Source organism: Cyprinodon variegatus, unplaced genomic scaffold (assembly GCF_000732505.1).
Source record: "Cyprinodon variegatus isolate N-32 unplaced genomic scaffold, C_variegatus-1.0 Scaffold72, whole genome shotgun sequence".
In the NCBI taxonomy this organism is placed as follows: Eukaryota; Metazoa; Chordata; class Actinopteri; order Cyprinodontiformes; family Cyprinodontidae; genus Cyprinodon; species Cyprinodon variegatus.
Window position 1 is genome coordinate 273,275 of NW_015150525.1, and position 11,641 is coordinate 284,915.

The 11,641-nt window shown below is 39.4% G+C and overlaps 2 protein-coding genes across 3 annotated transcripts in view; one reads left to right on the top strand and one right to left on the bottom strand.

The window, feature by feature from the left end:
• The first annotated feature begins 881 nt into the window (after positions 1 to 881).
• myog (myogenin (myogenic factor 4)) lies at positions 882 to 2,675 on the top strand. Its single transcript, XM_015372455.1, has 3 exons — positions 882 to 1,566; positions 1,787 to 1,886; positions 1,977 to 2,675. Exons 1-3 carry the CDS (start codon positions 1,033 to 1,035, stop codon positions 2,093 to 2,095), a joined length of 753 nt encoding a protein of 250 aa, XP_015227941.1. The 5' UTR covers positions 882 to 1,032; the 3' UTR covers positions 2,096 to 2,675.
• A 193-nt stretch (positions 2,676 to 2,868) lies between these two features.
• ppfia4 (protein tyrosine phosphatase, receptor type, f polypeptide (PTPRF), interacting protein (liprin), alpha 4) overlaps positions 2,869 to 11,641 on the bottom strand; it is a 121,200-nt gene continuing 112,427 nt past the window's right edge. The window contains exons 24-30 of one of the 2 annotated variants that reach the window (XM_015372453.1): positions 11,151 to 11,326; positions 10,940 to 11,037; positions 10,251 to 10,426; positions 9,367 to 9,435; positions 9,043 to 9,229; positions 8,795 to 8,892; positions 2,869 to 7,041 (exon numbers count right to left, since the gene is read on the bottom strand). In XM_015372453.1, coding sequence (XP_015227939.1) covers positions 8,834 to 8,892; positions 9,043 to 9,229; positions 9,367 to 9,435; positions 10,251 to 10,426; positions 10,940 to 11,037; positions 11,151 to 11,326 — 765 coding nt within the window. In that variant the 3' untranslated portion in view covers positions 2,869 to 7,041; positions 8,795 to 8,833. The remainder of the gene's footprint in view (positions 7,042 to 8,794; positions 8,893 to 9,042; positions 9,230 to 9,366; positions 9,436 to 10,250; positions 10,427 to 10,939; positions 11,038 to 11,150; positions 11,327 to 11,641) is intronic. The other variant, XM_015372454.1, reaches the window with a different exon arrangement.

Genomic DNA, 11,641 nt, shown 5'->3' on the forward strand with positions numbered 1-11,641 from the left:
AAAAAGGAAAAGCATGTGATCTGTAAAACGTCATTTTAAAATAAAGCAATTTGTAGCTCTCAATCTGAAAAACAGAAAAAAAAGAAAACATATTAAGTTATGTATAAACCCTTTTCTTTATCAAGAAGTTTCATTTTTTTTTATTGCATTTTAACCCTTCATGTTTTCTATTTACAAAACCTGTTCTTCGCTTGCAGCTATAATGGAACAAACTTCCCTCCATATTTCTGTGTACATAACTGCGGGACGCAAAGGTGTCTATATACAAAGAATGACATTTCCATAAACCTAGATTATACCAGAGAAGTGTCCGTTTCTAGACCAGCTGCTATCTTCAGCATATCAAACTTCGAAAGTTGCCTCCGTTTAACAATGCTGCTGTTACACAGCCTGATATTGCCTCTGTGACCTAGTTTCCTTCGAAACAACTACCTCTAGCCACAAACATCTTCTCGTCACTACATATTATTCGATCCTGGTGGAGGTGACAGCTGTCTTAAGACTCTTCCTACCACATCACCATCCCTGCCCCCATGGCGGCCGGAGCCTCTCTTCCAGAGCGTCATGGAGGAGAACGCAAGCATGGGATTAGCTTATTAAGGCCCACATCTTTGATCTGAGGTTATCTATTCCATTTCCACGGCAACCTGATCATACTGTGGCTTCTTAACACGCACACGCCAACGAGTGCTCAACCCCACACAATGAAACACATGAATGGGCCTTAAAGCCCTAGAGAGCATGGCCCAACAGAGATGTGAAGTGTAGATGTGCAGCAACAGCTAAGCATCGTGTCAGGTTTCTGGGGGCTCGTGCTAAATTTAACCCTGTGATCCTGCAGAAGGCAGAGGGGTTTAAATGCCGGCCTACAGTTGCTCCACACCAGTTGTTCACCACACGTCTCCCACTCATTGCAAACTCTGAGCAGGGGGAAGACAGGCGCACACGCGTACGGTCCAACACACGTCCCAGAGGCAGGAATCGACACCACGCACTGAAGAGCAGCAGGGATTGAACACAACACGGGCTGATATGGAGCTCTTTGAGACCAACCCTTACTTCTTTCCTGACCAGCGCTTCTATGAAGGAGGGGATAGCTACTTTCCCTCTCGCCTGCCTGGAACATATGATCAAGCTGGTTACCAAGACAGAAACTCCATGATGGGCTTGTGTGGGAGTCTGGCTGGGAGTGCTGGTGTCGGAGTAGCAAGTAGTGAGGATAAAGCGTCTCCATCCAGCCTGTCACCTCATTCTGAGCCCCACTGCCCTGGTCAGTGCCTGCCCTGGGCCTGTAAGCTGTGCAAAAGGAAGACTGTGACCATGGATCGTCGGAGAGCAGCGACGCTGAGGGAGAAGAGACGCCTAAAGAAGGTGAATGAGGCCTTTGATGCTCTGAAGAGGAGCACCTTGATGAACCCCAACCAGAGGCTGCCCAAGGTCGAGATCTTGCGGAGTGCCATACAGTACATCGAAAGGCTACAAGCATTGGTGTCCTCTCTTAACCAGCAGGACACCGAGACAGGACAGCAGGGACTGCACTATAGAACCACCATGAACCAGCCCAGAGTGAGTACAACAGCAACAGAAATATGCAAAACAACACTTGTAGAGAAGCTGAAAAGTATTTAAGAACTGACAACATTTTTTTCTAAGTTGAGATATTTCAATCAAAAACTATTCTGTCTTAATTCTTAAACATACAGGTTTAAATCCATTAGTGGGTGTCTGTGTGCATTTTTGTCAAAATGACTGACAGCAGCTTCTGTGTGTGTCTTTATGCTAACAGGTGTCGTCGTCCAGCGAGCCCAGTTCGGGCAGCACCTGCTGCAGCAGCCCCGAGTGGAGCAGCACTCCCGAGCAGTGCCCGCCAAGCTACGGCGCTGAGGGTGAGTGCAGCGTGAAATTTATCCTCACCGAATGCCTCAAAAAGATTAGTGTTGAGCAGACAGCACTGATGGCTTTTCTCCTCTTTGCAGATCTACTGAGCGCGGCTGAATCTCCTGAGCAGGGCAACATGCAGGCCTTGACTTCCATCGTGGACAGCATCTCTGCTTCAGACGGAGCTGTGGCCTTTCCTGTAGACATTCCCAAATAGACCCTTGGAAGCAGTCGGATCACAGATGTAGATGCACAAATCCAGAAATCATACAAAAATAATAATTACTGGTGATGCTGTTGACTGGAATCATTTAATATTTTTAGTGAATCTGCTGATTTGAGTGTTTTGTCTTATGAAAAAGATCAATATTGGTGATTAATTATGAGTCTATGGGCTAAACTGAATTCCTCCTTTCCAAATGAGGCCTTATTCCCTGATTACTTGCCTTATTCTGTGGTCCAGTCCTGTTTGTCAGAGCTACAGACGCTCAGTCTAACTTGAGATTCATAGATTTTGCTGCATGAACCCAAAATTCTAGTTATCCTGAGAATCTCTGTTAAACCTTCTTCCAGACTCACAGATGAATTGTATTGTTCTAACTTAATTTAAGTTTTCCTCCTTATGTTTGATTCTTTCCGTGTGAGTTTATTATTGCTTAATAAAAAACATGCGTTTATTTGCGGGGCCAATATGTAACAGGGCAGTTTTGACCAAGATCTGCTTAATTTAAACAGGTTATAAATGCTTTTGTTGTAAATACGTTCCCTTTTTTTTACAGAGTGGTTTTGCCATTTTATTTTTTATCTTTGCTAACTTATTTTTGACTTTTATAACTAAGATTGTTGTGTATTTGTAGATGTTTTGAAAAGTGATGTTTTGATTCTTGGAATAAAGACGATTTTCAATACGCTGTCTCTTGGTTTCAAAGTAATGAGAACTTCAAGAAGGAGCACAGAGTCCAAATTCTTTAAAAAACAGCTTTACTTATGTCTATATAGTGTCATAAATACAGTACAGTTTTTTTCCCCGATGGCCAAATAATAAAACCTTGATTTGTCAGCATTGTTTTACACCTGGAATAAAGACACAGTACTCATAGCTGCCACATAGCACATTACACCTTTTAGACACCTTGGAAAAAAAAAATCTGTAAAACAATAATTAATAAAAAAACATTTTACAGCCATCCATCAGTCCATATGTTGTGTTCTCATTGGAGGAGGAGTTGGTCAGCCGCATGTAAAGACCACACAATGGCATATCTTCATAAGAACTGAATGTGAAATGGTGGAGCAGGACCGGACGTGTCTCTGTAAGTTACACTGCCTTACAAAAGTACTCATACCCTTTAAACTCTGAACATTTTCTCACTTTATAACCCAAAAGGATATCATATTTCATTTGATTAATTCAGAATAGTGTGTAATAGACTATATAAACCCTAAAAGTGTGGCATGGACTTTAATTTAGCTCCCTTAGTACGATGGAGTATTCTAAGTTTAATTACAAGAATCAAGTTGTAATACAAGGAAAATAGAGTAATACAGTAATAAGAATAAAGTCTTTATAATATTACAGTAAAGTAATAATATTATCAGATAAAAAAGTAGTTTTAATAAAATGAAAGCGTTAATAGAGTTATCCACCATGGTCACCCAAACTGCAGCCTAACTCGAACATTTTGAACTGCTTTTTCTAGTGAGAGTTTACATTCAAAAAGCTACTTCTTTAGTCCTGTAATAAAGCATTGATCTCGCTCTGTTACAACCTCAATTTCACATTGTATGACTTTAAACTCATAATTTAACAACTTTATTCGCATTGTGTTACGACTTTGTTGTGGTGTGACTTTAATCTCGTAATATTTACGATTTTATTGTTTATAATGTTAAGACTTTTTATTTTACTTAATTTTATGATATCAAGACTTTACTCCAGAAATGCTAGTAATTTATTCTTGTTCGGTTCAACTTTAATAATTTTATGACTTTAATCTTGTCATGTTAGAATTTTATTGTTGCAGACTTAATAGCGTGGCTATTTTTTGTAATAGTTTATTCTATTACGACTCTAATCTTGTAATTTTACGACTGGATCCTTATTAACTTAATAGTCCAACTTTATTCTTGTAATGTTTTCACTAAAATCGTAGTGTTGCAATTTTATCATTGCAGGCTAAATCCCATGACAATTTTTTCGTAATATTAGGACTTTATTCTTATAATACGACTTTAACCCTAAGGTTACAACTTTAATCTCATAATGTTAGGATTCTATTCTTGTAGATCTATTATTATGACTTTGTTTTTTAATCATTTACTTAGTGTCACATTTGTTTTGATACCACTTTAATCTTGTAATATTGTCATTCATGCAATTTTATGAAATTATTTTTTTCATATTTTTTTTTTTTACGACTTTAATTTCCTAGACCTAAAATTCTATGTTTATTCTCATATTGTTGTGCTTTATTTCCCCAATTTAAATGAAATATATATCTCTTTGTATGGCCAAAGCATGCCATCATACCTTTACTTATTTATCCCTAAATTAAATTAGAGATCACACCATTCCAATTCAACTTAAAGGGATAGTGGAGGATTTTAGCAAATTTTTTATATTAAATGCCTGCGAGAGCGTGCACGAGCCCATTTCTCCTCTTGCACGCTCTGTTTAAAATGTGCTGTCTGCATCTCTCATACAAGCTTACTTTACAAAAGAAGATTTGAATTATTCCAATATGTCAGACTGACCACCGGTACGTTAAAATGAAGACGAGCACGTAGGATGGCCTTACTTAAACATATCACCAGAATGATTGACAATTAGGAGGACCACTTATATAGATGATCCACCCGCAAAAAGAGCATCCTCCACTATAGCTTTAACTGATTGTTTTAGGGAACATTGATGAAAAACCAGCCTTATGAAGACCACAGAGCATAGTAGACAGGTCAAAGGCAGAATTAGGTTCTAAAATATGTTCTAAACCTTTGGATGGCTTATACAGTACTAACCATTCAAAATTTCCCTACTTTTGTTGATGGGTCCTTGGCTGGTCGCCTACAATTCCCTTTTAAAATTTTAGATTTGTACTAAAATATTCTTTCTGTCATGATTTGTGGATATTAAGATCTAAAGAGAAGCATCCTCTTCCGGTCAGACCCTGTACTTTAGTGAAAGGGTGGAGTCAGAGTAATAAACATCTTGGGTTCATGGAGGGGATTTTGCTGGGGGGAAGTCTGCTGCCATTCGTCTGGTATTTGACTGGGAAGGGCCATTTTGAATGGATCAGACTGTAGATTGTTAGGATTTTTCTAAAACAATTAAAAAAGACCATCTTTCAACTACACAAATGGCTTAAAACCAAACTGACAGGAGAGTAAAAAATAAGAGAAGCAGCCAAGAGTCCCAATAAAACTCTGCAGTAGTCCTGCATTATGGGAATCTGGCCTTTTATATGGAAGAGTGAGAAGAAGAAAGGCATTGCTGATGAAAGACATATTAGTTGTAGTTGTAGAGGTTGTGTAGGAACTACAGCAAATCTGTAAAAATCTGGCTCCATGTTCAGATAAGGACAATATTTATACTTTTTATCCACTTGGAAAACACTAATATGTAGGGATGAGACCCCATAAAGCCCTAAACAAACCACCACTACCATGAAACAAGGTGGTGGGAGCATCTTGCATAGTGGGCAACATTGGATGAAACCCTGGAGTGACTCTGAGGTTTAGTCAAAAAAGTTTTTCTGCAAACCACAGAGAGCTGAATACAACTACATGCCACACTTTTCAGATTTCCACTGATGATAAAATTGAGGATCACATGTATTTTTTGTTGTTTTGTTCAACCAGCACATGAAATACCAGCAACAATCAAAAAATTGAAATTTGTGATTGTAATGGGAGAAAATTCCAAAGGCCTTGGATGCTTCGGGAGGGCAGTGTGGAGCAGTGCAAGTCAACCCCGGCTGATGCTGAGCAGCAGTATATAGTTTGACATGAAAGAAAGTTTGGAATTGACAGAAGTGAGCTACAGTGTCCACACTAAAACTCCACACGCACATTTAGAATAAAAGTCACATGTTTGGGGGGTCAGCCACACGCACACACCAACACACGACCCCTTCACAAGTCTCCAGGAGATAGGCTGATTTGCACAATCACACACGCGCAAACACACTCACTGACACACTCTTTATTCAACCCTCACAGCATCTCTCTCTCTAGGCTACAAAGCATCATACAGAAGGCGACAGAGGCGAAGAGAGGAAGAGAAATTACAGCTACATTGTGTCAAAAGGTTTTGGGAGGGGGGTTAGGAGAAGAAGAGAAGAAGAAAGAATTGGACCCATGAACCTGTGAAGAGTCCTTGTAAAAACGCACGCTTCCTTTTGTGAATCCCTCCCACCAATTATTCGCACACAGAGAACGACACGCAAAGGTCCAACACAGAGAGAAAGGGAGAGAAGGAGAACAGTCACTATCGAATACAGGGCATTGGGTTTCAAACAGCAATATTATATTACTTTCCATATATATTTCCAATATATATATTATATATATAATATTTCTATAAAAAACATAAGTTATCCATTTTTATGTACAGAGATGATAAATGAGCAATACCTTGCATAACCGGTAGAAGGGTAATGTGCAGAGTGATCTGCCATTTATACAAGTATTCATCAGTGTCGAGTCCAAAGCAACGACTTGCTCATCATCTCCCTTAAATCTTTTCCACAACTGTCGTGTTAACACGGGAAGATTTTTTTGGTCTTGGCCATTTCAGGACGATTAGAACCAGGACGAGACCCCACAGCTGAGACGAGGAGAGCGGGAACACGACACCACAACAACGAGGCTACTGGGAGCACTGGGGTAAACAAGGCGAGACCGGGACGAGCCTCCTTTACAGCAGCAGCGGAAAGCAGCCAACGAGCGCTCTCTGGGAGCAAAGGTCAAAAAGGTGCCCCCCTGTATTGCACGAGTCCAGAGGGGAGGAGAGAGATGAAAGGTGGGAGGAGAGGCTGGGCGTGAGAGGGGAGGAGACTCCGCCCCCCCCTTCCCCTCCTGGCGCACCCAGTCCTCCTTCTCCAGATTTGGCATATCACTCTCAAAAGGCCGCAAGCATGTGTCCGTATAAGTAATGAGAATGCACTGGAAAAGAGATCCACAGAGAAGAGGGTGAGAAAAACAGGAAGATATAAGATTCTAAGATTTTTTAAAAGTAACTTGTGTCTAATTTCTTATTTATTTATACTTTGTTTCTTGGGAAGTTTTCATTCTTCTTTTTATATTCATGAAAGCTTTCTGAAGTTTAGTTTGTTAGCCAGTTGGTCTGTTTTCTTAAAAAAGAAAGCAGTTCACAGTAAGTTAAAATGCCACACATGCATATCCATACTATGGAATGAATTTGAATCCATTATTGTTGTAAAAAACATATTTTGGAAATTAGAATTCGAAAAAAAAAAAAAAAAAGAAATCCAGAAATGAGAGCTATAAAGCATTCTAATAAAAAAAATGGTTTTAAGAGTAAGTTTGCTATTCTTGAGATTTTTTTAAATTTTTTTTTTTACATATATTTATATATTTTTCTACGTTTTTGTATTTTTATTAACAGATTTATATCTTATTTGTTTTACGTTTCAGATTGCTCTTTGAGAGTCGCATTCATTTTTAAATTGCATTTTGCAAATCAACTCCCCTCTCTTTAGCGGAGGGCTTTTCTCTAGAGTGAGGAGCCAATCAGATCTGTAAAATGTTATTCAAAAACAATGCAATTCATGAAACTCAGTCTGAAAATCTAAAAAACAGAAAAAAAATATATAAAATCTTTAAAAGCAATGTTTAAAGAGAATATAATAAGGACATGTAAAAACTGTAAATTATTTTTTGAATATATATAAAACAATAATATTCATGAATAAATACAAAAATAATACAATAACAAAATCTGACAAAAAAGTTACTCTAAAACCTTTTTTTATCAGAAAATTTTTTGGGATAGTATTTTTTAATCAAATTTCAATTTACAAAACTTGTTTATTGCTTGCAACAATAATGGAACAAAGCTCACTCCATACATATCACTAAATGTCCGTATCATTAAACAGTACACTAATGTTCTGGCTTACAGTTAAGGAAAACAGATATTCAGACTGAATTCAGGCTTTAAATAACCCCAGGTTGCTTTGATAGCAGTGCCGTCTGCAGGGTGCTGTGATTCTCATTTTCTTTTTGACAACACTGCATAGGTTCTCTTTGGAAATGTATATCAGTTTCTCTGTAAAACTTTTTAGAAGAAGGAGAAGAAAAGAAGCAAAAAATTAAAAATAACAGCAGCCAATGATATTGTTCTTCACATCCTAAAGCAACCTGGACTAAGATAAGTGTTCATTGGATATCATATTGGGACACAACTCTTGTTGTGTATAAGCTGAATATGTTTCAGTCTTACCCACGGTCTTGGGGCCTTATGCATAAAGGCGCATGGTTTAAATAATAAAACCCGCAAAAAAGTGCTTGTACACCCCCCTTTTTTCCTACATTTCTATTGATGTACTTTCCCACTGCTACATCTCTTTCTGGCTTACAGTATTAAGATTTTTTTCTCTGATATATCTTATGAATTATCTGCTATGAAATTGGTTTTATATGTTCAAAATGAAAAATTAAGAGGAAAAGTGTTTCTTTTCCATCATGTTATTTAAATGTATTTATTTTATTTAGTTCTATTCTTTAAACTACCAGAATTTGCACATAACCATCTGACTGATTACCTTTAAAGTATTAAATCTGATCTTATGATTCCAAAATGCCATTTTAATGAGTCACTTTTTTTCTGATTTATTTTTTTCTCAAAATAGCACTTTTACCAAATGGACTACTAGTTGATAGTTCACCAACTGACCTTTTAGCACTAGTGCTCCTTTTAGTAAGTAGAGTGTCGTTAGCAGGAATAGGTCCGCACAGCCGAAGGGTCAAGTCTCGGCGGTGCAGGGGGAGGAGCTTAACAAGGTGTGGAAAATAAGGTTTTCAGCACAGCAGGACAGAAAAGACACAAAATGCAGGTTAGTCAGTCGTGTTAACCAAAGAGTGGCTAGAGAGGAGATAAAAAATGCTTTAACTAGAGTTAGGCTGACTAGTATTTTAACAAACCTTCAGGCTGGAGTTGTTTCTTGGCAGCCAAGTTCATGGAGGGCGGCATCGACATGGCGGGCATGCGAAAGCCAGCAGGTAGCGTCTCCATGGAGCCTGCCATCATCCCCAGACCCGTCCCTCCCTCACGGGCCCGAAACCGCTTGCGCCATGATGGTGAGCGTCGAAACGTCTTGTCGTCTCCGCTCTGAAAGACGGAAGACAGAAAATAAGGTAAAACAGAAAAAATATGATCTAAGAATAAAACACGAAGGGAAGCAATTACTTCTAAGACAGGAACAGCTATCAAAGACACTATGGAAAAAAAACTTCTTGCAAAGTTACCTCTTCCAGTCGACGGTCTGTTCCCAAGGCTAGAACGTTGTTAAACTCTCTTTCTAGAACCTGTCTTGCCTAAAAATATGCCAAAGGAAAAACAAATCTTAATCAGGTGTAATATTGCACCTCTATGTTCTATAGTACCGTCATATAAAAGACAATTCATAAAGTGCAGTGCCACAACTACATCTCTGATGCTTTCAAAAAACGTAACCATTTGAAGACTGGTAGACATTTGAGGAAGTTATGTTAAGCACAATGTGTCAAGTGAGCAGGCTGCCTGGGACAAGATGGCTGCCAGATGTTCCCGTCACCGCCATTGAGTAGGAGTGGGTATATTCATAATAATAATTGAACTTTATTGATCTCACATTGGAGAAATGTACCTGCATTCATACCATGCCCTTGGGTAGCAGTGGGCTGCCACTGTACAGCTCCCAGGGAGCAGTGTTAGGTTAAGGCTTTTGCTCAGGGACCAAGAGTGGGGGCTGTGGGGATCGAACCGGGGACTTGCAACCTTCTCAGAGCACAAGCGCACTGCTCTAACCACTAGGCCAACACTCCCCCAAAAGTTTGCAATTCCTTTCCTTCTCTCCAAATAACTGTCCAAATTAAAACAAACCACTATGGATTCTAAGAGACTGCCTGGTTGGTTGTTTAAAGATTTGCTTTTGGTTAAAGTTCACTTTGAATTTGCCATTTTTCAGACTAGCTCTTAGCTTAAACCTCAGAGGAAACCTAAATCTGTATTAATCATGATGAAAAAAAAAAATATTTTAAAGGTAAAATGTCTCTCCATAAATCCAAATCCAAAAGGTGAAAAAAACAATGACATTTTAGGCTGCCTGGTCCACCCACTATAATCATCACATTGTTTCCTGTATAACCACCTGTGTGTTTTGCATGGGGATCTGCAGGATGAGCGCCAGGCTGCTGTAATCGAAGGTTTCATCCAGAGCGATGAGCGCCCCGTGAACGCCGCTCTCCAGCAGGTTGCCGCTGTACTCCCTCAGACCGATGGACTGGACCCAATGGATCACCTGCTCGTTGGTCCAAACCAAAACATCTGAAATCAAAACGGAGTGTTGGCGCTGTGTTAAATAAACACTTGACCTAATACGCCTCATAAACAGCAAATAGGAGCATTAAGTGAAAGAGCGATATAAGGATTTAATGTGCGTGTCCACATGGCGTCAACCCTCTGGCAAACTCCCTTTGTTCATTTAAAGCGCAGCTGTCAGACAGCTTTCCAAGTTGGAACAGGCGCAAAATGTGCGCGTGTGAGCGCGCGCAAACAGAGCTGGATTGTGATTTGAAACAACAGCTGAGTCAAGTTCAAATGCTGAGCTCAAGGTCAAAAGGCAGAGAGGGAGGGGATTTAAATGTGTGTGCCAGCGTGTGTGTGTATGTGGGGCTTTAGATCATAAGACTGGCTACCTGACAGTTTGAGGAGCACCTGTTTCACTGCAAAGAACAAATTGTCATTACGAATCAAAAAACTAGGTGATTCTTGGAAATGAAAAATATAGCTGTAGATGAGGAAATGTGGATGTGTGTTTGCTCTATGTGCAAACGATACCTTTCATATCATGCTGGCTGTCTTCTCTCCGGCGGTCCAGCTCTTTCCTGTCATAATTGAGTCTCTTTAAGCACATAATTCCATACTGCAGACTAGCCCTGGAAGACACCCAAAAAAAGCAGACATACATACGTCTCATTATCCTTCCCATCTCTGATTCTCATGCATCCAGTTATCAGGTAGAACACATTCCAGTGGTGCTGCTGCAAACCTGTGAAAGCTGTCCACCATCTTCAGATGGCTTCTCAGGTCCTTTTTGGTCAGATGGTCCAGCATGCGAGCATCAACAAGACACTCCATGAAGTAGGAGCGGTACTGAGGCAGTCCGAGGCTGGGCAGCCATTCGTTTCCTATCCACTCATGATTCATGTCTCCGTATGCTAAAGTCTGAAGGAACAAAAGCTGAGAATGTTACAGATGTTCCAGTCATCATAAAAATTACCTGTTTAAGCTTTTCTACATTATGGAAAATATCACCCCCCCCTAAAAAAAAAAAAAATTATTTTAAAAGATTAAATAAAGATCTGAAAAGTGTGGCATACATTTTATGAGTCCAAAATCAAGGCTGCATTGCATTTCATTTCAGTCCATAATCATGCACTTTGTGTGCCAATAAAAACCAAAATACCGGCGGAGCGCTGACCAGTCTTTTATAAAATTTTCCAAAGCTCCATCCAGTTCACTGTACAGTCTCTTATACAG